Source organism: Ochlerotatus camptorhynchus, unplaced genomic scaffold (genome assembly GCF_037179485.1).
Source record: "Ochlerotatus camptorhynchus isolate MF236.1 unplaced genomic scaffold, CSIRO-AGI_Acam_v1.1 ptg000152l, whole genome shotgun sequence".
NCBI classification, from domain to species: domain Eukaryota; kingdom Metazoa; phylum Arthropoda; class Insecta; order Diptera; family Culicidae; genus Ochlerotatus; species Ochlerotatus camptorhynchus.
The window spans coordinates 192013-219337 of record NW_027040642.1 but is presented as its reverse complement, the minus strand read 5'-3'; the positions used below and the strand labels follow the sequence as shown (position 1 = coordinate 219337).

Here is a 27325-nt window from a genome sequence, read left to right as displayed (position 1 = left end):
GTACTCCGCATACCCACCTATCGTATATGAGATCAGCGAGCATGCTCTTTGAATGCCCAGCAAAATGCTGAATACTAAAAAATAACTTTAAATTTAAAATTTATTACGATTTTAATTAACTTTTTGCACAGAAGTCTGATCGATTTCCGGCTTTCTATAAAGTTGTTCTGCATAGTTTGCTCAATATAACACCCCATTCACACTGCAACCTATATTACGTGATCTTGATATCAGCATCCATACATCTAGTTTTCGCTGGATATAATAGTTATGTCATTTGATATCAAGATACACTGAAGTCTTTTTTTACACGGTTTTTTTTTACGTGGTTTTTTTTTTTACACGGTTATTTTTATACGGTTTTTTGCGATTTACACGGTACGTTTTTAACGATTTCTCGACAACGATACAACGACTTGATTCCAATCACATTATCCGTTTCAAGCTATAGGTAATCGAATGACATACTTTAAAAAAAATCATAATTTTCTGTGTAAATACAGAAATTTTTTAAATATGTCTATGTGGACCATAGCATGCTATAATTACAAATGGCATCAAAATCCGATTTTTTAAAAACATGTAAACATGTGAAAAATCAAAATCTCGTAAGTTTTTTTTACACGGTACGTATCCCCCGTGTAAAAAAAGACCTGACTGTATTCTATATCACTGTATATGGATTTTAATTGTGATGTAAACATTCATTCTCGTAAACTTGTATTTCATATCACGTAAAGGAGCAGCTTTTAGCAATGTTGCTTACAATATTTGCAACTTTTTATGAAATATCTCACTTCACAAGATTTATAATGCAAACTTATGATATGTGATGCTCCATTTATGTGCATCATATTGAATAGAAATTTACACTACTTTTTCGAACTGTGTAGGTTGTAGTGTGAACGGTGTATAAATTTCATATATGGTCAATATTGAGCAATGCGTGATTTGGTATTTACTATCCGTTTCCCATACATTTTCCGATACATACATTGAAATTCTTCCACAAATTCATACCGCAACCAAATTTGTTCAATTCTCCTCAATTCAAAACCGTCAATTCAGATTATGATGGTTATGAATCCAGAATAAGAATCAGATTAAAATTGACCATGGTTAAGTCACTTTGTAATCTCAGCACAGGTAGAAACCAAGAAAACACTACATTGGGATTAATATATAACATATAACAGTTAAGAGAAAAAACTGATATCAAAAATAAATAAAATGATCAGGTAACATATATTTAACATATTTAACATATATTTATCATATTTAATTGGAATGAACTCCTGATTTATTTCGTGTATTACACCAAAAACATTTACAACAAGATTATTTGCAGCTACTATCACACATTCATTATTACCTAGTTTGATCGTGATCCTTCTATGGTTGCACTGTTTCCAATGACATAGCTCGGCGGAGCATTACGATGGCATTACAACGATTAAATCGCTCTTCAAGGACATGACACAATGACATTGGAACTAGGGGAAAAGCAATTGTAGTTGGTTGAATGCACCCCAGGTTAAGCCTGCTATTGAACCGAACACTTCAAGAATTAATATTCCGACCGTTGCTACGCTTTGCATGTTCATTCGTTTGGTGGCTGAAATATAGCTCGCACGACTAGAGACGTTGTTATCAATGACTTCCTCACCGGTACCGTTTCCAATGCTACCAGCAATGTCATCCTTGTTTTCGTACTCATCGTCGTCGTCCTCGTCGTCGTCGTCGCCATCGTCAACGTCCTCGCCAGCAATGTTGGCACCACCCGCATCATCGGTAGAATAATTGTCATTTCCTTCTTTTTGTTCAATCGTGTTCGAGATTGAATTTCCATCGCCTGTAGATGCGTTTCTACCATTAATTACTAGTTGAGCATATTTGTTGAATGCGTTCTGAAACACTAGTGCAGCTCGCCGTTCTTTACTCCTGGGATGCAATGCCAATAAATTACTCGACAGACGAGATAAATGCGGCGGTAAAGGAAAATTATTTTCTTCGTTATTTTTTGCTGTGCTATAATTTTCCAGGGATCCATTTGTCGTTGCTGTTTCCAATGAATTGACGATTTTGCGGCCTCTTCTTTCAGTGACTAGATGTACAAGCGGTACCAAAGAAGAGACGGCCTGTATTGTTCTAGCTCGAAATTGATTGCGAGTCTCATTTAGCCGTTTGGAGATGTGCTCTAATCTTTTCGCTAGAAACCCTTTTTCTGGCTGAATAGGACCAATAACAGACTCATTTGTTTCGAAAGCATAATCGTTGTCGAGTTGAAATGATACCTTCGGCTGGTTAGATTCTTCAATAGGCAATGCTAATCCTACAAATTCGGAAGTAGTTTCTACTTGGTTGTTGTTGTTTTTCGTCTGACAAGGGGCATCTGATGAGATTACCGTCTCTTTGATAACTGGCTCGTGATCCATTTTTTCAGATTGTATCTCACTAGCATTGACAAATAATTTCGATTCTCCGTTGACATCGGTCGCTACATTTGAACTGTTGGTTTTGCTCGTTTCGTTCTTAATAAGTGAATTCATTAAATTTGCGCTTGCAGCATCGATTTCGTTTGACCCAAAATCGCTACGATGCTGCTGTTCTTGATGATGGGGCTGTTGTCGATGTCGTTGCAAGGGAGATAGAAGGCGCTGAAAAGCAACCGTGATCCGTTCACGTGCTGATCCAATTATGTTGCCAATTATATCGGAATACATCTCAGTGACATTGTTGCTTCTCAGCCATGGAAATAACCGAAATCCATTGCTATTCCATAGGATTCCTGTAGATGGTAGCGTATCCGTTTGTTCAGTTGTCGTATTATTTTTACCTTCATCTGTAGAGTCAACTTCGTATCTATCAGATCGGGAATTCGCCTTGGGCTGAGCGCGGAAGTCGCTAACGTGCGACTGGGGATCATCAGGCGTTGAGGACGATAGAGATGTTGCCACTTGGAGCAGTAGATTTTCAAGGAATGGTTTCGCTGCTATTATATGTACCTGTGAAAGGGAAAATACTCACTTTGAGATCTCTTATCATACAAAACAAAATTGAAGTTCACAGCAAAAAAATAATTTTGATATCACATCAAATAATATTAATGTGTAATGTGTAATTATAATAGTAATATGTAATATTACTAGCCAAAAATGACAAAATTATCATTAATACAGTGCATGAACTGACATTACGCTGCTTTTACTGCATTTGTTTATTTTTGTGGCCATAAAAATTACATGAGATTTTCGACATGATTGTAGTGCATCCTCTTGAATGTAATATTAAAATTTATTTTTTGCTGTATTTGTACACTTTTTTTATCTATACAATTACAAGAAACTATCTGTTGACAGGTTTACTTGAAACAAAAATTGGGAATAAATTTTAAAAAATGCCCCGTATAGCGTTGCGAGTGAGCCTATTTTTATTTTATTTAATTTTTTTTTTCTAATATAGTAAAAAAAATAACGTGTGAATTTATGTTCAACTATGGTATTTTATAACTATATAATATTTATATTGTTGAAAATTGAAAATTCAAACATAGAATAGCGCTTGGAAATAAAAACATGATTTGTAATGTAGCACTTTGATTTACGAACAGATAAAAAAAAAATGGAGGGTAGTGTACAAGACACGACCGCATTGACTACGAAATTTTTGTTCGATTTTCTAGTTTGTTGTTTCGGATATTATTTTGGAATTAAGTGAATTTCACAACACAACTCTTTTGTAGAAAGTTGTGGTGGCCCTGAACTCTGATGGTTTCTGGCAAGCTTTGCTATTATCACTAGACCTCGTGTTTATCCGCGTTTATACATATTTCTTGCGCAGAAAATCACTTTGGCGCGGCATTTGTGACCAGCATACCTTCCGGTAGCATGAAAAAGGTCAAAATTTGCCCAAATCTGCCAATAAAATTGTTTGTTTTGCATTTGCTTATAGCAAAATACTGACATTTTCGGGAACATTCACGCCAAAGAACTCAAAAACACGCCGGTTAAGTACACAGACTCGTCCCATCATGAGTATAGTCGCTATATTCATAGTCTGGCGGATAGAATTTCGATTTATCAAAAAGCGGAATAAATTCAATATATTGTAGACCAACAATTGAAAAGGTACTATGAACTTTTATAAACAAAACGTTGATTATTGATTCCTCGCTAATCGAACGCAAATTACCAGCGTTGTCGGATAGGGGAAACTTTCCTCAACCCAAAGATGGTGTTAGTTTGCGTAGGCGACCCTTGAGTCACGAGAAAAGGGTTTCCGAAGTTTTGTTCGCAATAGCTGATGTGCTCTTTTCTGTTATTGGTCGTGATTTGCTCGATTGGTTCCGCTATTTGACAGCTCAATTGGTTCCCGAGATTATATCCGCCAGACTATGAATATAGCGACTATAATCATGAGTAGTTTGCTATCAAGTAGCGACACTGGCTTCTCTCCTTTTGTGCTCTCTGTACTTTAAGTCTACACTCTCTGTACTCTGTATTATTTAACGGTTCGGACGATTTCGAAAATGTCGCGCATCAGGAGAATGCATACGATGAGGGTTTCTCAGTTTATGAAAGTGAAACGGAATAAATTTAGCCCGCCGATAAGACTACAAATAGAACATTATTTATTTCCCTATGATTTTTGTATTATTTTGATGTATTTAGTGACAAATTGAATGGGTGAATCATGGGTTACTCTACAAAGAATACAGAATTTGTATTCTATTCTAACTCTTTTCTGAAATGAACTTGGTGGCCCTGAAAAGGGCCGTTTTGATATGTTGGTGTTAAGTTTTAACCTCCGAAACCATACAGAGTGCGTCCCTGTCGCTTCAGAGCGTAGACGACATCCATGGCCGTGACGAGTTTGCGCTTGGCGTGTTCAGTTTAGGTGACGTCAACACGGATTTTTCTATGAGCACCTTCAGCACACTTCGGGAGCCAGACGACGGATGGCAGGCTTGGTAATACCACAAACGAAGTGCCAGACGGAGCGGCTCGAAAACTTTGGTGACTAACCTGCTATTGCAATTTTTCAGTGTACCACATGGCAACACCACTACTACTGGATTGTACCACATGGCAACACTACTACTAGATTGAACTAGCATTTTCACCAAATGTACTAGAATGTTTTGGTTCTATCTCTTTCACTCTACTCAAAACTGAAATGCATAAAAAAATGACAAAATGATACGCAAAATGGTTGAACGGGTGAATCGAAACTAAGCCAAGAGCGTAGTTAGCAACCTCTTATATAGACAACCAGCTCTGCCGGTACCATATTTTCTCGCTTCCCATTGGCTACATACAGTCATGATGATGCAGCTTTGTCGATATTGGAAAATTCTGCGTGATAACATCCAGGGCCTGCCATCCGTCGTCTGGCTCGACGTGGTGGTGTCAACGTTATCTCCGGTCTGATCTACGAGGAAACCCGAGGTGTGCTGAAGGTGTTCCTAGAAATTATGATCCGTGATGCCGTCACCTGTACTGAACATGCCAAGCGCAAAGTTTTAGCAAGCCTGTGAAGAAGATGTGTGCAATTTTAAGACGGATTTAACTCCGTGTGAATTTTTCCGTTTTGCTTTGCTCACTTCACGGCAGATGAAAGTAACTCAAAATTTAGTTGTATTCGACTCAAACTGGTCAAAAGGAGGGTTACTTTAAGGATGAGTAATATGTGCATCAATTTTCTTCAAAAATCAGTTTGAATGTCAGGAAAATCGATGAAATGTTTACTCAATCTACGAGCTTACTCATAGACGAAATAAAGTTTGCATAAATTTTCCTGATATTTGAGCAGATTTTTGAGAAAAATATTACTCATCCACTAAGTAACGCTATTTTTTGCAATTTTGAGTCGAATTCGACTCAATGTTGAGTTACTCCCATCGGCCGTGTTCCTTTCAATCAAGGAACGTCGATTTTCGAGCTAAATCGAGCTTCAATTTGGATTTCATTTCATAAAAAAAAACACTTAATGACATAAAACATATCAAATCAACAAATGTCAGATAATATGAGGCTTTTTTTCCTGGTTACCCTTCCTTATAAATAAATTAATAAATAAACTTATTTTAAAACAATCATGGAATATCACACCAAGATAAATTGTTTACAGGATTGCCAAATTTCAATTTAAACTAACGATTGCAAACTTTGAACGTGATTTTTTTTAAGGGAATGCAACTAAATATTTGGAATCGTGTTCAGTTTTTTACATATGATAGATTAACCGATAAAAAGTTCAAAGCATAGTGTCTGGATATAGTATTTTAGAAAATTGAAATAAATGTTAAAACAAGATTTTTAAATTTATGACGCATTTTTTTACAGCAATGGAATTAATTTCCAGACTTATTATTTTTAATGATTTCAGCAGATAACTGAACAAAGAATTAATAGCTTAAGTTTTTGGTGCAGTGTTGCCGAACAAATATTCGCGATTGAAAACTATAAATGAGACATTTTCAAAGTTAATGCAATTATATTTTTTACTAAATCTATCTATACACTGTCTAATATTACAGACAAACAGACAGAAAATTTCACACAATGATCATCGTTCACTCATTTAACGGTTGGTTTAATTTGTTGTTAGCCAGGACGAGAACCATACAATGTATTATCGATTAAAAAGTAGAAATGTTCGGATTATGTTGATACTACATCTTGTTTTTCTATCTTCAACGCATAAATACATTGTGCTATTTCCGAACGATCTATGCATTGATTTCAATGCTTCGCTGTCCATCAATCTAATTTAAAAATTTATTTGCAAAAATTCAGTACATGAACCTATTGAAGCACTAGAAACAGTTTTTATGACGATTTGATTAAAACCAGAAAGGATTGAGTGAATAATGGGAGTAGGTAGCGCTGATTCCAAGGGGACCTCTAATATCTTGTTTTCTTCCCAGCAGTTTTCAAAAGACACAAGTTACATCCACAATTATGCAAATCGTGAAATGTTTCTTACATAATAACTCTGCGATAAACTGATTTTTTTTCTAGGGTCATATTTGACAAGATTGTATATAAGTCTAGGATATACTTATGCTTTACACACTTAGTTTTTTTCTACCGAGCTCTTCTGTGCAAATCTCGGCAAAAAAAGTTTTACTGAGATCTCAGCAAACATATCATTCAGATTCAGCTGAGCATTATCTAAGACTCAGTAATCAAATGTCTATGAAGAGCTTTGAGTGGGATGGTTTATTTCCTTTAAATTCCGTTATAATTGCTTATCTTTTGACAGATACGCGTATTTTGTCTACTACTTGCAGACTTCATCAGTGCCAAGTACTCAACACCACTGAAGAATCCATCTTTTATCTACGAATCAAATGTCACTTTTGCTGAGACCTCAGTGAAACATATATTTGCCGAGAGTTGCACAGCCGAGCTTGGTAGAAAAAACTAAGTGTGCAACATGTCACGTTTTTTTTTTGGTGGCCCCCTTACTACAATGGAGTATTATCAACAATCAATACGAAACTAACGATTTTAAATTGGCTCACCACTTTAGTAGCCTATTGGTCCCAAGCAAACGATTAATGTACCCCATTCTAGTCGAAAATCTAGTACTACACTATATTTGTTTTGATTCGCTATGAAAGTTTGACAGATAAAATGAGGGGTTATTGGTTTTTCCCTCAGAGGAAGAGGTGACAATTGGCTTCTTCCTCTTTTATTTCTATCTCTATCCCTATCTTTATCTATCTCTATCTCTATCTTACGCACATGAAATCAGCCAATCAGGAGCTGGGTCACGTTTGACAGAAAAGTGGTTCATTTTCGCCCCCGTATTGTCATCTCTTCTCTTAGGTTTTTCCTATGTTTCGAGGGGTGATTCGACAAGCTTGGGACCGAAGATAGTACCAGAGGTGAGCCCAAAAATTGAGCACGTTTCTTCGGGACCTACACGGTAACCAGCGTAAACACATAAATGAGTAAAAAAATACACATTTTTCATATTTATATGCAGCTGTCAAAAAATGTGTATATTTGGAGATCCTAAAATGTGTAAAAAAATACACATTTTAAGTATGCAGTACCAGACAAAAAATGTGTATTTTTATACTCATTAATGGGTAAAAAAAAACTTCAAACTTTGCTGCATCCTGCTTTGTTTACGCATGCCATTTGCTAAATAGTGAAGAACAGCAGGAAAGTGGAGGAACTACGGTCCAAACTGGACAGTGCCCAACGATGGACATGTTAGAGGGTAAGTGATTTATACTTTTTTTCATAGTTTTTACTTTTAGTTTAGTTTATATACTTCATATACTGATTTTTGTTTTTCTTCCCTTGATTTGTTTTCCGTGCTGAGCACCAATGCTACCGACGCTAGGGAGGAAGCTCCCATACCTGGACCCTACCTATCGACCCGTCAACTCATGAACCGGGGACCAATGGCTTCACTTCCCTTCCGAAGGAAGGCGTGATCCTCGGCGTGATCAGAGATGTTATGCCTCAGAACATCCCGGCAGCGTCGACTGGGATTGAACCCCTTTCCTGCTGGGGTGAGAGGTAATCACGTGCCGCTACTTATTTTTGTTGATGGCATTTCTTTTTTTAATAAAATATTATTGTATTCGGCAGTCTTTATTTTACCATTGACACAAACAAGAAAATTCTGATGTTAATAAAAAACCTAGTAAAAACCCATAATCTAGAAATGATTACTTTTTACACATTTTGCTGTAAAAACCGTCCTTGAAAAATGTGTAAAAAATACACATCTTTTGACGTTTGCTGGGTTTACACATAAATGTGTAAACGCAGTTTACACATTTTATGAGTAGGCCCCTTTTTTCACGAAATGTGTGAAATTTTACACATTAATGTGTTTACGCTGGTTACCGTGTATGGTATTATTCCGCCCAACATAAGCATGTGACGTTGCATTATTGTTGTGGAAGGACCATTTGTAAAAAAATAACGCAAGGAACATGTGTCTACAACATTTGAATATGGTATCCCGCAAGACCCTAACTGATATTTTTGACACTCTCAAACCGCTTAGCAAGTTTTTGAGTTTTTTTCCCCATTTGTAAATAAAATTATAACGTTGGAATAGGTTTTTGAGGTTTTTTCTTTCAAAATGTTTGTGAGTTTCCAAATGGGTCAATATTCGATACATTATTTTCAAAAATTGTGTTCCTCTGAGCAGATAATCGGTTTTTAATTTGGTTTTGTAAATCCCGCCAGATAACTTTCATTGCTGGATAGCGTGTTCTTTGATATTGTCTCGTACGGACATTTTTCAGACGGATCAAGAGCTGAAGATTATCGTCAATTATAATTAAATCAAATTCACCTTGTATTTTGGTACTGAGGCAGGCTATAGAAGTAGTCAGAGATTCAATAGCATTATTTATATCATTTTAGGCTTGCAATGGAATATTAGGATCAAAGTTATATTCCATAAATGTTCAATATTGATTCCAATCAGCTATTATGGTAATTGAAAGTAGAACTGTTAGGGTTACGCATTATTACTTGAGATTTTTCAAAAGTTACTGGAAGGTGATTAGAATCGAAGTAAGCATAGATAATGAATTGGATACAAAGTTGACATGAATCAGTTAATACCAAACCAATAACGGGAGGGAGTTCTTGTTAAAGAAAAGCATATTGGGTTGTATGGTTATTGAATAGTGTAACAACCTGCAGAACAATCATAAAATAGAATATTACCTTTGGAATTGATTTGAACATTATTCCATGAGCAGTGTTTTGCATTAAAATCACCAATAATGAAGAATTTAGACCAATTACGGGTAAATTTCTGAAGGACACCCTTGAGAAAATTATTTTGCTGGCCTACGCATTGAACTAGTAAATAGGAACCTGCAAAAATAAGTTGTCCAAGTTTTGTTTCGACGGAAACCCCCAAAGTTTCAAAAACTATGGTTTCAAATGAAGAAAGGATTTGAAGTTTGATACGCCTATGAACAATGATGGCAACGCCATCACCGACTTCATCAAGACTATCATTACGGTTCACGGTAATAATTAGGGTCTATTTTTACCTTATTATCAGTTTTGAACTCGTAAATAATTGTAGAGCTCATCCTCATTATCTTTCATAATTCCAGCATTCTAATTATTCGAAAAAAAATGAATGACTAAAAATCTATTAGAAAATTTCAGTGTCATAACGATATTGTTCGCAAATTTAACTTCAGTTAGAATTTCATCAAACATGGAGTTAGTTTTCAACATATCAGTAATCATATCGATTCATGCTTTCTGTAAAAAATCCGGTAATGCAACCTAAATTGATTTTGAAAATTTTGGTTAGAATTATGATGGCTAGAATTTTGATTTCGATTTGTACCAGCTAGAGCGGTGTAGTGGTAAGCGTTATTGGCTCTCACCCCAAAAGGCCTGGGTTCAATCCCAGTCGGCGCCGCCGGGATTTTTTTAGACATAAAATCTCTGATCACGCCTTCCTTCGGAAGGGAAGTGAAGCCGTTGGTCCCCGGTTTATGAGTTGATGGGTCGATAGGTGTAGGCAGGCATACCAAAAGTACCGCCTCATGACAGTATTCCTGTCACTTTCTTTTTCCTACCACAGCCTTGAAATTGAGCTATAAGCGACAGCCCACAGTGAGGCTGTCATACGACATGCAACGTTGCCGTCTTGTGCAGTACACGACAGCCTCCCTTAGCTCAGTCGGAAAGCCGCAGCTACAAAGCAAGACCATGCTGGAGGTGGTTGGGTTCGATTCCCGGTCCGGTCTAGGAATTTTTCCGGCTGGAAAATTTCTCGACATCCCTGGGCATAGAGTATGATTGTACTTGCCACACAATTATACTAATGCAAAAATGGTACAGGCATCGGAAACGCTCAATTAATAACTGTGGGAGTGCATCTACACCGATAAAAATTCTGAATTTTAATAATGATGTAAACATTCATTCACGTAAACTTGTATTTCATTTCACGCAACCGAGTAACTTGTAAACAATGTTGTTTCCAACAATGGGCTCTTGTATACAATATTTGCTATATTGCATGAAATGTCTCAGAACTTTACATGATATATAATGTAAACTTTATATAATATGTGACGCTCCATTTATGTGCATCATACTCAACAGAAATTTACACTACTTTTTCGAACTGTGTAGAACACTAAGTTGAGAGCCCGCAATAAGCTAATATGCGGTATGCAATAAGCTAGAAATGCGAAGAAGAAGAAGCAGAAGCAGACAGCTCGTTCTTATTCATGTATTTTGTTCGTTCGGCTATGACAGCCTCGGATGTTCATTCGGAACGTTCCTCGTAGGGGAGAATGGTATACAACGCACCCCCTGGGCAGAACGCACCAGCTGACTTTCATTTGTGTTTTTCATGGCTTTTACGTAACTTTTTTGTTGTCTTATCAAGCAGTACTTCTAGCATAGCATCTGAAATCAAAATCCCGCATGACAAATCCTAGAATTGGATTGAGAATTCCAAGAAAATCTCAAAATAAAATGAAAAAGTGCGTCTTACCCCGGGGGTGCGTTATGTACCGTTCTCCTACATACAACAAGCAGTCCGTCAAGCTGCCGATTCGTTGCTGCTGTCTTTGAATTTTTTGTCGTATGTCGTGAGACTGCTGCTACACTACAAGTGTGACGCCGAAGCTTGTTTGGTTGCTATCCCGTTCGTGCTGCCCATTGCAAAATTTTCATCCGATATTTTTCAAAAAGACGCGGTCTTGAGCAGATCAGACATTCCGACGAAACATATAAGCCTACCCGACACCAACCTGACTTCTACCAAACCCCAACCCGATGTTGACCCGACATTTAACTAACATAAAAACATAATTGACTCGACAACTACTCGACATTAGGCCAACGTCGATCATAAATTGACCTTCTGACATCAGCCGACATGTCTGTTCAGGATCATATAATAGTATATAATAGGTCGTATGAATAAAAGCATTTACTTTACTTTTCCCGTAAGAAAAGCACGGGAAAGTAAAGTAAACTCTTTTTATTCATACGGCCCAATGTCTCGTGACAGCCACTTGGGTAAGCTGAGGGATGTCGTCGGTTTGTGAAAGCTGTCATGACGACAAAAACATTGAAAATCTGGTCATAAAGAAATGTAAAAATACAGCCCATTCGGTTCAATATGTTCCAAGCACGATGATTTTAGCAAAGCGGGTATAGATCAATCCTCTGCCAAGAAGGAGGGTTGCTAAAGACACCACCTCTAGCTACGCCTATGAGATCGACTGCTGTAATAGGAGCATAGGTAGCTCCCTCAACTTACTGAATATTCTTAACAGCGAGTGTTTGTGACCAACATGCCTTACCCAGCCCAGATTACATTCCTGATCCACAACAGATATGAAGATGGATATGATTATGTATATAATCAACAACTACTACCTGTATTCGATCGGCCCGATCAACTGAAGCGATAACGTCGAAAAGAGAGTGAGTGCCTGAGCGCCTCACTCAAGAACGAACCCCGTATCAATCATCGTGATGCGTGTTTGTGGAAGTTCAGCTTGAGCATCAATCTGAGCTCGAGCTCTTTTGCGCTCTTTAGATTTGACACCATTGTTCTTTATGGGATGAACTAGCTCACGATGAATGAGCATCTATACGGCATAATCTGAGTTCGAGGAGTTTAGCCAAACATGAGTGCCTCGTCGATATCCATCTCCATCTCCCGGATATCCTGCCGAGCTGATCCTCTAAGAAACGTACAAACGATCGATCGAAGGACAGTTGAAATTTGGTAACCGGCAAGAACACTGGGCATTGAGCCCATGCGATTTTTATTTGTCTAGTAGTTAAGAAGAAATATATGTAAAATTGTACGGGAAGTTATTCTTTGTTCCGTTAATAAATTTGTTTTATTGTAATTCGTACCTAGTCCTCGAGTGTTGAGAATTTGAAACATGTGCGTTTTTGGTACCTGGGAGTACAAATGTAGATTTTGTTCCTCGCTGACCGTTGTAAACAGCAGAGGAATTAGTACCTGGTCGTACCTACCTTGCACTTACGGCTCTGAGTGAGGTTTTGGAAATTTCCTCCAGTCTTCCTGAAGTGTTCTCACTTCACTCGGATATGGAGCATAAAGCTAGGCCTTAATGTTATTTATTTCACATAACTTGAAGTGAACTTAATACATATCATTAGAAATCCCGTTGCGTGAATCACCAGGACGGGATTTCATTTTCATTTTGATTACTTGGACTGACTCAACTCCAAGTAAATTTGCCAATTCATTTTTGATCTGATTCAGGAATTCACCTCTTACCTTTCAAGATAACCTTGATTGATTGATTGATTGATTTATCTTTATTTAGGAGGCTTTCAGCTTGAGGCTGGTTCGCCTCCAAAAAGACAACCTTGAACAAATGTTCAGTTTTCGTGTCATAAGTAAAAAAATGTGTTTCTTCTAAGTAAGATACTCGAGAAGACGTTCGTTCAAGGTTTCAGCCAATACACGGCAATCACATTGACGGCCTTTTATAAGTGAAAACTTGAATTTGGAGAAGTTCAAAAGTTTCTTGCGAAGAGCATGGAAATCGAAAGTGGTTAACACAATGGGGAAGCTTTTCGAACTTGGCATTTTTGGAATGGAATGTTTATTGGAATTATCTCTGGATCATTCTCATCATCAAATTGATTGCTTACATGAATTTCATCAGAAAGGGGATCAATAGTGGAGGATCAAAAAGGGGGTCGATGTGGACTGGTGTTAATAATACGACATTATTAATCACGTTAATTCTATTGGAGCGATTCTGTCGAACTTGGAAGTTTCAGACATCACAATTCAGTTTGGAGAATACAATCAATCTAATATGGTTTAGTCGAATGAACTTTCGGTCATAGATGTTCAGCAAATGTATATCTCGGCAATTTTGTTGGACGGATTCAATATGCATGGCTTAACGCAAATCAATCAGTTGCGAATCAAAATACTGGTATTCTTGATTTTGTGTTAGCTAATGACAATATCATACGTCCCAACAAACAATTCAGAGTCACAAATAAGCATATATATTGAATACATGCTGTATTACAGTGTAAAATTCTAAATAAAACGGGTTGACGAATTACGTGCTGACACATGCTCATTGAAATTGATGGATGCAACTTTTTTCGCTGCTTGCTCTGATCTGATAAGTTTACTTATTAAAAGATTTATAAACGATGACTGTCTTCCCGATTCACCACCAGAAGTTTAATCAAATAACAAACTGAATAAGTGTAATTTATGCATACATTGACGCTTGAATTCAACTGTTTTCAATTGATTTAATAACACGCTTTATTAGACTTCTAATGAATGTTTTCTATCTCCATTTGTAGATTTCATTGCATCGCTTTACAATATTGCTGAATAAAGGTTAATACAGTCAGCATTATAGCTCTTATACCACTATGCGTCCATGTTTTAATAGCATACTTTGTAAATGCTTTAAAAACGACGTATTAGGTTTATTATTTCACAATATTGGTTCAGTCTAACAATGACGAAATCAGTAGAATACTTGTTGCGATTTCCAGTTTCCAAGCAGATGGTCGCGAGTTCAATACCCTTCCCTTCCTTTTTTATTTGTGCTTTACGCCTAATTAAACGTAATCATCGATCACATCGCTCACGTCAATGAATTCATTAATTAGGTTTAAAAAATAACCCAGCATCCTCTCCTTGGAAATTGGAGAGGTGAAGAGGTAACTTTGGTCTCTTGTAAAACATCGGAAGTGCTGATTTGGTACTCAATTTCAAGCAAGCTTTTATTGATTATTGAGCTGCCCATATGATGTATTCTAGGATAGCTCAGATGGCACGGCAAGCGGCTGTTGATCGGAACTTACATGGTTCGAATCACATGCAACAACAACATGTATGTAGGGAAAATGGCTCTAATGTTGGCCTACACTGAGGCAAATAGACTTAAGATTTTCATAAGGCTCGATTTATGAACGACACATATGAACTTCATAAGCGCGACTTATGAAATATTTTCGTCTTACATATTTAAGGTAGCTCTTATATGCCTTTAGCCAATCCATTTACCCAAGCGTCGACAAACGAGTGGTCCAGACATAGGACCCGTAATCTCAACGTCCATGGTTCGGTTCCAGCCTGCTGTATTTTTCATAATAAATTCATATCGATTTCTTGTGGCTAAAATTCATAAGGGGTTCTAATGGAATTCTTACGATCTTTTGCCTCGGTGTATGGATCTAAGATTGGGCCCATCGCTAAAAATCTGCTATTTATCAATTTTATCTAGATGAACGCGTCATTGGGACGGTATTAATGGATATTTTTGGTCGCTATTGTAAATTTAGTCGATTGCTGAATTTATGTATGGGCCCAAACTAACGAGAATCAAGCGATAAGCTCTGTTACAACTCATGTAAGTCGATTAAAAGCTTCTCGACATACCTTATACAACACCAAGTAGGGTAGAGCACTACTTCGGCGTAATCGCTCATGTTGAGCCTATCGAGCAGAAAACATCAAATAAATCCATTGTTTCAGAGTTAACAAGTTAGCGGCACCGGTGGTGTAGTGGCAAGCGTTATTACCTCTCACCCCAGCAGGCCTGGGTTCAATGCCAGTCGGCACCGCCGGGATGTTCGGAGGCTTAACATCTCTGATCACGCTGAAGCTGTTGGTCCCCGATTCATGAGTTTGATGGGTCGATAGGTAGGGTCCAGGTGTGGGAGCTACCTCCCTGGCGTTGGTAGCATTGGTGCTCAGCACAGAAAACAAGATCGACGGAAAATAAATCAAGGAAAAAAGTCAATGAGAACGCGTGATATGAATGTTTACACCCATTTTTCTGAAAAACAAAACAAGCACTCAGACCGAATCAATTTTTATCTTCATCCTATAAGTCAAAGTGAATTCAATGGCGTTTAAATAGCGTTTCAATGCATTAGGCCTAATTTAGAATCCGTAGGCCGAGTTTGGGGCCAAGAAGCAGTGTTAGATTTTTAGCAATATATCAACAATTTGTTTCTCTTTAGCAAATCTTACGGTACGTACGGAAAAGTAAATAAATTTAGAAGTCATCTTTTGTGAAAACATTCCCTTTTGTGAAAAAAAAACCACTCGAAAAATAGAGGCAAAGGCCGGGCTGTGATTAATAGGCCTGAAGCCCAAATGTTGTGGTTGAATAAATTTTCCAGATTTGTGTGAACAAAGCCTGAACAGAAGTTATTATTAAAAATAGTAAAAGTATTATTAAGCCTGCAGTTGCATAAGATAAGTCGTTTCTTCAATAGGCAATTGCTAGTTGGGGTGGAAGTAGGATTTAAATCTAATTTTGGTCCTGCCAAGAACAATCTGCACTTTACCACTCTTTTCCGAGCGGTTTTTAACGTAAAATAGAATGTTCTATAAATAACTTCTTAATTTATTTACCTTTCCATATGTACCGTTAGATTGGATAAAAAGTAGCAAATTGTTGAGATATTGTTAAAAATCTAATGCTATCTTCAGATTACGGAGTTCAAATCGTGTTAGGCTATCTTGATGTCGTTTTTCTGGTTGATAATTTGAATAATTTCATTGTATTGTTACATAATAATAACATGTTAGAACTCTGTAGTCTGAAAAAGGCATACTGCTTCTTGATTTCAAATTCTTTCTATGAGTAGCAATTCCGTCTTAACGCATTGAAAATCCATTGGATTTTCTTCGTCCTACGGATGAAGTTAAAAATGGAATCGAAAAACTGCTTCTTCACTTCTTTTGAGCAAAAATTATGTTTGGCTACTGAGTGTCGGAAAATGTTATGCTAAATGCTGCGTTTGGGCCTTTATTGTCAAGCTGCACGGCGGTGTCCAAATTACCGAGATTCGCTTAACCAATCTTAGTGGTTAACATTTCAGAGTGGCTTAATCATAGGCCAGAAGAAGAGGTTCATTTAAAATTAACTTATTGTGGACAAAAAATAGTTGTAAATAAACGCACCAAACATTCCCGTTGTTCCAGTTTTTGACATAGCTCTTAAATAGGACAAAGCCTCCTATATGAATTAACCAGATAAAAATAAATAGGAGGGATCCAATACAAGCACTAAATGTCTCTATGAATATGATGTGTAGTATAATTCGTACGGCTGGCATAATCATAATCATTCACAGAGCTCAAAAATATTAAATATCGTTTGTAATTCGGATGTTTTCCCACTTATCGTTATGAAAAAAATAAAAACTCTCGCCTTCCATCTTCCTATTAAATAGCACAATTTAAAGAGCATGAATATACATGTTAAAAGATGTTTTTTTTTACAAGAAACATAATGATATTGCACATGTCTCACCAAACCAGATCGATATTGCTTAGATGTAATTTGTTTTCACTGCCTATTAAAGTCTAGTATATGTAAGTCAATAAGGCGGTGTTCTATTTGGTGTGATAATTAAAAAAACGAATGTTCAAATGTTTTATCATACTCGTTTGAAAATCCGTCTATTGTCGATTGACCGATTTTCGATTAGAGGAGTGTCAATATTTAATTTGTTTTCTAACCACGCATCAGGGGATAACTTTGTATCGTCATTTGTTTATCAACGGTTCATTCACTGTTTCGGTCATACTGCCAAATCTAATCATGTGGCAGGATTGTTGGGGAAGAACTATCAGTAGAAATTTTCCTGAAAATTTCCTGCAAAAAGATGATGCGCGATGCAAGTAGATGCGAAAAATGAAAGAAGATTTTTCGAACATTGACTCGCTAGAGTGAGATTTTTGAGCATCTATAATTGAGATATAGATATGTCGCCCCCTTCGTAAATGATGCATGCTTAACAATCTCTCAATTATTGTGAAAATGCTAAGTAAAATACTAGTTGAGGACAGACGTAAAATTCCAGCTAAGACATTACAGCCATAAAAAAGAAGAAGACATATTTTAAACTTTAAACGGCGCCGGTGGTGTAGTGGTAAGCGTGATTACCTCTCACCCCAGCAGACCTGGGTTCAATCCCAGTCGGCGCCGCCGGGATGTTCTGAGGCATAACATCTCTGATCACGCCTTCCTTCGGATGGGAAGAAAGCCGTTGGTCCCCGGTTCATGAGTTGATGGGTCGATAGGTAGGGTCCAGGTGTAGGAGCTGCCTTCCTGGCACGTCGGTAGCATTGGTGCTCAGCACGGAAAACAAGATCGACGGAAAAAACCAACCAAAGGAAAAAAAAAATTTAAACTTTAGACATAGGCAAATTTTGCTGTCATCAGGGGGCAATTATCTTATTTTTACTCCCAAAGCAAATAATTTTCATTTCACGTTGAATCATAAAGTTTAGTTCTGAATTTCTAATTTAATTTTATACGTTGATCTGCCCATATACCTGGGTTAGTTGGTCACTAATAGTTGAATTGAGGTTAAAGACCTTTCTGCAAATTTGCATTGAATTATTGCAAATTAAGACCAGTGTGGACATCGATAATGGCCAAGTTCTTTTTGTTTGCTAAACGTGAATTGATTTTGAACCATTGACGTCTACATTGAAGCTATTGTAGGCATAAATGTTGCATGGATGATTCCAATTCGTTAACTGACTTGTATTATTTTTATGTAGCATTGAAACAAACAGAATAAAAGCAACTCTATATTGAATACCGTAATTCGGGAGCATATTAATCACATTAACCGGAAATATGAAAATAATTCTTACATTAAATAAAATTGACATACTTATGATATTGAAATCAGTAGGCAACTATGATGCGTGATTACTTATTATATTGAGTGTTTTGTTTAGATTTAGGATAAATTTGAAATCTCAAATTGGAAGATAAAGATATTGGGTGAAATTTATAACCCAAACTGCTCCCAAACCTGGACCCTACCTATCGACCCATCAACTCATGAACCGGGGACCAACTGCTTTGTTTCTCTTGCGAAGGAAGGCGTGATCAGAGATTGTATGCCTCAGAACATCCCGGTGGCGCCGACTGGGATTGAACCCAGGACTGCTGGAGTGAGAGGTTATCACGCTTACCACTACACCACCGGCGCCGGTAAAAAAATGATTGAGTGACACTTGGTTCAATGAAAAATGTTACTTTCAAGTTTAGGACAACAATGGTTCCAACCCTATGATTCCTTTTTTTTCCTTGGTTGGTTTTCCGTCGATCTTGTTTTTCGTACAGAGTACCAATGCTGCCGATGCCAGGGCGGCAGCACCTACACATGGACCCTACCTATCGACTCATCAACTCTTGGTCCGGGGACCAACGGCTTTACTTCCCTGAAAACTGATTTTGAATGTTATTGATCGTCAGTTAAATATAATTAAAAAATGGTGTAGAAATCTTTTTTTTTTGTAAATAGTAACTCGTCAAAGCTACCACTGGAGTCTCATAATAAAATGCACAAGATTTATTTTGATGTATATCATCTATTAAATGCTTCATTTTAGATCTTTATGTTTTTATACGTATATATAAAGATGTAGAGTATGATGGGGCAAGATTGGTCATCCACCTGTTTTTCAACATCAGCAAGATCAACACGGATACGAATTTTGTTTATTTAAATCAAAAACATAAATGTTCATTCTCTAAACAGATGATTGTTCAAAGTGAATTGAAACATATTTTAAACAAAAATTACGATTGAATTAAATTCAAAAGCATGTTTATTTTAACAATATAGAATTCAATCGTATTTGATTAGTTATTCAAAAATATCTATTTTTTGTTTCAACAGAAAATATTTTTGAATCAAAAATATTCGTACCGATTTTTAACGACACTTTTTTGGGGAGTACTGGTGGTAATTTGTTATGTTACACGCTAATAGTTACAAACTGAAATATGAGTAACTGCGGGCACGTATCCATATAAATAATGTTTTGCTTTTTATTAATGAATTTTACTCATTTTCATTTACCCATAATTCTAAGTAAAAAAATAGGTAAACCGTCTCCTGAATTTGGGTAAACAATTCTTATCGTGTCCTGTCTTCTTCCTCCTTGTTTACATTCAGCAGATTTTAGCTCCAGCTGCTGTGGTGCAGTGGTGACACCGAAGTCCATCAGGATTCGGAAACCCATGAAGGTCCAAAAGTTGCAGTATCGACTTGCTCGACTACCATCAAGGCGGATTCCTGGGCGCATTCTTTCAATAAGATTGAACGCTGGCTGGGAAAACCGCACGTGACGATTTATTTGTACGCCAATCGATCGGATAGGAATATTCGACATGTCAACATATCGTTCCAGGATCAGCCTATTTTCGCCCCCGATACGAAGAAACCGATCAAGTGTGGTCATTCCAGCAAGCGATCAATCGTTTATTAATACGGATCGGTTGAAGGAATCCAACTCGCACACTTTTAGTTGCTCTATTGTGCAAACTAAAGTAATTTCTAAAAAAAAAAGAAATTTTTAAATAAACTCGACGATGTTGTTAAGAAACATGAAAAGTATGTTTAAAATAAGCAAACCATCATTGGAAGTACATTAAACCTGCTGATATTGACAAACAAGTTTATCATATTTTCTATAACACTCTTGGGTTTTTCGTGACTTTCCCGGGGATTAGATTTTAACCCGTGACTTTGGCGTGAGAGGTACCATTACGTAGGAGCCATCCCCAACAGATAAATGAATAATGTACTAACTGACCTATCTTGCCCTACCTTACCATATATATCTTTCTATTACCTAAAAATCCAAAGTAAGATATGTAATTTTAAACATGAGATTTTAAGCATTATTCTATCCAAAATCATAATCTGTAGTTCCAATGTATACTAACCATACATAGAAAAATTATGATAAATGCTGGTTTCATTTTCACCAAGGAATGCGAATTGATTTGTGTTTATCAGCCAAGCTCGTTTGTTTAAACGTTTTCGATTAAATGTCAATTATTCACCACATATTCAACCGATATCACTAAAGCGAAAGTGTACACTGCGGACTTACAAATAGCACTGAACTTGAATAAAAACAAATCACAATTGCAACGTACGTACTCCCTTGTGGTTTCAGATCAATGGTTACCCCTCTCTAAACGAAGTGAATTACCAAAAAGCTGAGCAGTTTTGTCGTGCGTTCGACTCCTATGCTCCTACCGATCAATGCAATGCAAAGAGTCTTTAAACAACGTCGTTTACTATTCCGCCTGTCTTGAACGTGAGCACCTTGAACGTGACTCTTCGTTCAGTTTAGTGTCACGCAGAAATGTTTTTGACCGCGTGATAATATGATAATAAGATGCCATTGGTTAGGAAGACTTCCAATACAAGTTAGCATTCTGTCAGTTAGTCATCTTGACTTAACAATTGTAATTACATTTTTACAATGTACTTTTGCCAATGCACTGGTTCTAATAGAATGGTTTTGGTCTTTACGGTTTGCTCAATCAAAATGATAGTTAAGTACACTTGAGTAAGTGATATCATGTGTGACTGAAATCTTGGAAACTTTTATCAGATTACCACTAGAATGTTAAAGTTTGTGCTGAATTTTATCTGTGAATAAGTGTATGCGATATATCGAGTTATTCCGTTTATTTCTCTTCCACGGAATTTGCGGAATATTTTAAAGATTTCTCGTATGTTTTTAGATTCATTTCGTTTCGGAGCAGACAATTTTCGAGTGGAATTATTTCCATGTTTTCAAAATGTAACGGAATTAGTTATTTATTTATTTATTTTCAATAGAATTGGAAACTAACATTCAAGCAATTATCTTAAGTTTACAAAATAATCGACAATATGGGAAGAGGGGGATACTTGATCCTCCCTTTTTTCTATATTGCTACCAGTAATGTGTAAATTTAAACTTTTTGTCTGTTACATCAAAAACTCGTTACTAAGACACACTTCAATGACTATACTGCCTATAATCGCATATCAGTGATCTTGACCTCATCAGGCACCTACTTTCATATTATGTGATAAAACTAAGAACTTTGATCACGAAAAATGTGAAAACAACATCAAGTCCGTTTATCCCATCAATCAAAGTAATATCATATCAGTCTCAGCCTGAAATTCAATCGTCCAGAGGTCAAGTTACGGTTTTACTTTTAGAGTTTCCATATTTTTCGCTGAGATAAAAAAAACATGCAAACTTTATTGCAACTGATTTTAACTTGAAAAAATATCAGTAAATTAACTATGATTTGTCGAGTCCGCATCATGCTCTTTTGCCGTGTGGATCTATTTGCCAGCAAAAAAATTTTCTCAAGGGTGACCTTCAGAAACTTACCCGTCATAGGTCTAAATTCTTTATTTTTGGTGACTTTAATGCAAAACACCACTCATGGAATAATGCTCAAAGCAATTCCAATGGTGATATTCTGTTTGATGATTGTTCTGTAGGTTATTACACTATTCAATATCCAAACAGCCCAACATGCTTTTCTTCTGCAAGAAATCCCTCAACTATTGATTTGGTCTTAACTGATTCATGTCAAATTTGTAGCCAATTGGTTACCCATGCTGAATTCGGTTCTGATCACCTTCCAGTAGCTTTTGAAATAACCCAAGAAATAATTTCTAATCCCAACAGCTCTACTTTCAATTACCATTGAGCTGATTGGGAGCAATATCGAACATTTAACTTCGAACATAACTTCGATCCAAACATTCCTTTGCAAATCAAAGAAGAAATTAATTATGCTCTTGAATCTCTGACTACTTCTATAGTTGAAGCAAGAGCTGCCTCAGTACCAAAATGCGAGGTTAAATTCGATTCAATTATAATAGACGACAATCTTCAGCTCTTGATCCGTCTTAAAAATGTCCGTAGGATACAATATCAAAGATTACATGAAAGTTATCTGGCGGGATTTGCAAAAACAAATTAAAAAGCGATTCTCTGCCCTGAGGAACAAAACTATTGAAAATAATGTTTCTAAGTTAGACCCGAGTTCCAAACCCTTTTGGAAACTAACAAAAAAAAATTAAAAAAAACCTCAAAAACCTATTCCAGCGCTTAAAGAAGCTGGTAAAATTTTGATCACAAATTTGGGAAAGCTCAGAAACTAGATACTATCAGATACTATCCTATTGAGAATCAGGTTGGTCGAGATTATCTGAATATTTTCTCTCGGGAAAGCTCCATGAAAGCTCCAGGTGAAAATATTTAACGCATGTTTCCATTTGGCATACTTTCCTGATAAATGGAAAAATGCAAAAGTTGTTCCAATTTTGAAACCGGATAAAAATCCAGCTGAAGCTTCTAGCTACCGTCCAATAAGTTTGCATTCTTCAATAAGTAAACTTTTTGAAAAGATAATTTTAAATAGAATGATGCTTCACATCAATACGAACTCATTTTTTGCAGATGAGCAGTTTGGATTTCGCCATGGGCATTCAACTACTCATCAACTCTTAAGAGTTACCAATTTAATTCGTTCAAACAAATCTGAAGGCCACTCAACTGGAGTTGCTCTTCTAGACATATAAAAAGCATTTGACAGTGTTTGGCATGAAGGATTGATTGCTAAATTGAAAAAGTTTAATTTTCCACTTTATATTATGAAATTAGTTCAAAATTATTTAACTGACAGAACTCTGCAGGTAATTATCAGAATTCCAAATCCAATCGACTACCTGTTAGAGCAGGAGTTCCTCAGGGTAGCATTCTTGGGCCTATATTGTATAACATTTTCACTTCGGACCTCCCTAATTTGCCTGAGGGTTGCCACAAATCTTTGTTCGCTGATGACACAGGCATTTCCGCTAAAGGAAGAAGCCTTCGTGTTATTTGCAGCAGACTGCAGAAAAGTTTAGATATTTTCTTTTCTTATTTACAAAAATGGAAGATTTCTCCCAACGGTTCCAAAACTCAACTTATAATATTTCCACATAAGCCTAGAGCTTCCTTTTTTAAACCTAGTAGTAGTCACATAGTCACTATGAACGGAGTTCCAATTTCCTGGTCAAACCAAGTGAAATATCTTGGATTAATACTTGACCAAAAATTAACTTTTAAAGATCACATTGAGGGCATTCAAGCCAAATGTAACAAATATATAAAATGTCGGTAAACTTCTAATATTTAAACAAGTTTTTGGACCGGCCATGCTTAACGCTGTGCCAATATGGTCTAGTTGTTGCACTACCAGGAAAAAAGAACAAAGTTCTGAAGATGATTTTGAAGTTGCCTCCCTGGTACAGTACTACCGAAGTACATAGAATTTCGAATGTTGAGACTTTAGAACAAATGTCCAACAAAATAATTAATAATTTCAGGCAAAAATCGTTGCAATTCTCAATTGCAACGATTAATTCCCTTTATACATAGATAAGATTTAGTTTTAGTTTTTAGTTTTAAGATTTCAGTTGTTATACTGACATGCAGGTTTAAAAAACCTGTTTAAAATACTGAATTGCCAAGGCAGGAACAATGTAAAAACACTTAGATGTATATCATAACAATTAAGGCTGGTAAGTTACAGTAGTAACTGGAGCACCTAGGTTAAAATGAAATGTAATTTATTTTGAATTTGGAACGAATAAAGAGTTAAAAAAAAAACTATGATTTGTCAAATATTTACATGGGCATTTTGATTTTTTCAAATATTTACATAGGAATGAAATATTTACATGGGTAGCAGCAGTATAGCAGAAAAGAACTAGAAAATTATGTTCAAAGAAGTTTAAATCGTTTTTTTTCTGAAATTTTGGGAGCCTGGGGAGACTTGATTCCTTGTTTTATAAAATGGTTTGATATCTAGTCTTTAAATACAGCAATTGAGAATCTTTTTCGCCTAAATAAACTACCAGCCAAAAACCCACCATATCTAATAATGTTAGTCAACGATTTTCATGACGCATGGACCACAATGGCCCAGCCTTTTTTTATGTAGGGGGGAATCTGCTCACAGGCACCTGAGAAGGAACTCAGGGTGTTAGGATGGGAGAATTTCACTCCCGACCCACTAAACCTTACCCTGTGCGCTTGGCCCTTGACCTCCCCGGAACCGCCCGAAGGCATTACTTCGTGGGAGGGGCCGGAGGGCTGCAACTGCTGCTCGGCACGCCACTTGCGTTGTAATTCCGAAACTATGTGGGTGACCGCAGTCACCACCGCGCTCCAGTTCTCGGTGGTACCACACATCCTAGGAACGATGTTATCCGGGCTCCGCATATCACTAGCATAGCGCTCGATACTGGCTCGAAGCGTGGACAGGCGAACACAACGTGTTCGGCGTTCTCCTCGACGCCAGCACACCTGGGGCAGATGGGAGTACTTGCATGTCCGAACCTATGCAAGTAGCTCTTAAAGCAGCCATGGCCTGACAGGAACTGTGTCAGGTGGAAGTTTACTTCCCCGTGGCGCCTGGTGACCCAGCTTGATACGGAAGGTATCAAGCGGTAAGTCCACCTCCCCTTTGTGGAGTTTTCCCACTCCGATTGTCATCTCGCGGTCGACACAGCACGCGCGTTGTTGCGCACCCCTCGAACGGTCCTCGCGTCATAGCACACCACGTCCTCCTTAATGATAAGGCTGATTGGCATCATCCCTGCTATGACACAGACGGCCTCTCTCGAGATAGTGCGGTATGCACTGGCCACCCTCAAGCACATTAGCCTGTGTGTGCTCTCTAATTTCCGCCTGTGGGAGTCAATATCCAGTACCGCAGCCCACGCAGGGCCGCCGTATCTGAGGATAGATACTACGACCCCAGCGAGGAGCCTGCGCTTACTGGCATTCACTGCCGAGCTGTTTGACATCATGCGGGATAATGCCCCCACAGCCGTAGACGCTCTCTTGCAGGCGTACTCGACGTGGCAGCCGAAGCTGAGCTTATCATCGAGCATAACCCCCAAGAGTTTCAGAGAGCGCACAGACCTAATTGTGCTTCCGCCGACTTTCAACGTCGCATGCTGTACTGATATGCGATTGTTGACTACGACCACTTTCGTCTTGTGATGGGCAAGCTCCAGTTTCCTGGATCTCATCCATTCCTCCACAAGCTTGACGCTGTCAGCTCTACCTCCTCGAGGGATTCCCCGTAGACTGCCAGCGTGACATCGTCGGCAAAACCTACAATTTTCACGCCTACCGGGAATCTGATCCTCAACAATCCATCGTACATGACGTTCCATAACACCGGGCCCAGGATGGAGCCTTGTGGCACTCCTGCGGTGACTCTTACGCATTTTTCGCCATCTTTTGTGTCGTACGTCAACACACGATTCTGGAAGTAGCTTTCCAGAATCTTGTACAGCCCTCCGGGAATTTGGAGCTGGTGTAGCGAGCGGGCTATCGCCCCCCAGCACGCGCTGTTGAACGCGTTCTTCACGTCTAGGGTTACCACCGCGCAGTAGCGAATGCCCCTTCGTTTCCGATGGACCACTTCTGCCGTCTGGATGCCGTCGCGGATGGCTTCCACCGTGGATCTGCCCTTATGGAACCCGTACTGGCTGCTTGACAGGCCGTCTACACCTTCGGTGTAAGCCGACAACCTGTTGAGGATGACCCTCTCAAGCAGTTTACCAGTGGTGTCCAGCAAACAGATGGGCCTGTATGCTGACGGGTCCACAGGGGGTTTTCCTGGCTTCGGGAGCAGCACCAGCCTCTGCCGCTTCCACGCATCTGGGAAGATGCCTACGTACAGACAGGTCTGAAAAACAGAACGGAACATATCTGGATTTTCCGCAACGGCCGCCCTCAGAGCCACAACCGGGATCCCATCTGGGCCCGGGACCTTGCCCACCACCAGCGACTTGGCAATATCGCTAAGTTCTCTGTTCGTCACTCTAGACACTTCTCCCTGATCCGCACCTGGGATCCGCGGCCAGGAGTCTACGTCTCTACGTGGAAACAAGAACCCAACGATCGGAGCCAGTACCACCGGCGATCTCTCCGGGGGTGCCGCCACGCCGCGGGTCTTTGCCATGACCACTTTGTAGGCATCTCCCCATGGGTTCGTGTTGGCGCTTTGGCATAAACTGTTGCGGTGGACTGATGGGCCACCGCCATGCACTCCACCTGGGCAGAGACTTTCCGTCTCTTAGGGCGTGCCGCACCCTTTACTGGCGAGGGTGAGGGCCGATCGCGCTTCTGTTCCTGCGTAACGGCAAAGTGGAGGGCCTCGCTGGCCATCGTGTTGTTGCCCGCGAAGCTGAAGGCATCCGTCTGGGTAGACTTCGGCTTCTTCTGTTCCGTCCTCTCGGCGACCTCTAGTCGCTTCCTAAGCCGCTCGTGGTCGTCCTGGGCCTCGTTCACGGTTGCGCGGAGCTGTCGCAAGGCCTGCTTTAGGTCCTTCGCGATGTTGTTCCGCGTGCTCGTGAACTCAATGATGGCGCCGAGCTGTCCCGTGATTGCCAGCAACCTAGGGAGGGGGCCA

General features: G+C 38.4%; 1 protein-coding gene across 1 annotated transcript; it reads right to left on the bottom strand.

The window, feature by feature from the left end:
• Positions 1–1324: 1324 nt before the first annotated feature.
• On the bottom strand, positions 1325–20934 carry LOC135701283 (arginyl-tRNA--protein transferase 1-like). Its single transcript, XM_065222023.1, has 2 exons — positions 20771–20934; positions 1325–3005 (listed from the first exon to the last, which is right to left on the bottom strand). Exons 1-2 carry the CDS (start codon positions 20804–20806, stop codon positions 1494–1496), a joined length of 1548 nt encoding a protein of 515 aa, XP_065078095.1. The 5' UTR covers positions 20807–20934; the 3' UTR covers positions 1325–1493.
• Between the last annotated feature and the right edge of the window lie 6391 nt (positions 20935–27325).

What these genes read in the sequence shown, in the direction of transcription:
- LOC135701283 (XM_065222023.1), bottom strand. Translation starts at nt 20,806, where the DNA reads ATGAAACCAGCATTTATCATAATTTTTCTATGTATG. An exon ending in TCATAATTTTTCTATGTATG is followed by an intron (nt 3,006 to 20,770) that starts GTTAGTATACAT and finishes TCCCTTTCACAG; the next exon opens with GTACATATAATAGCAGCGAA.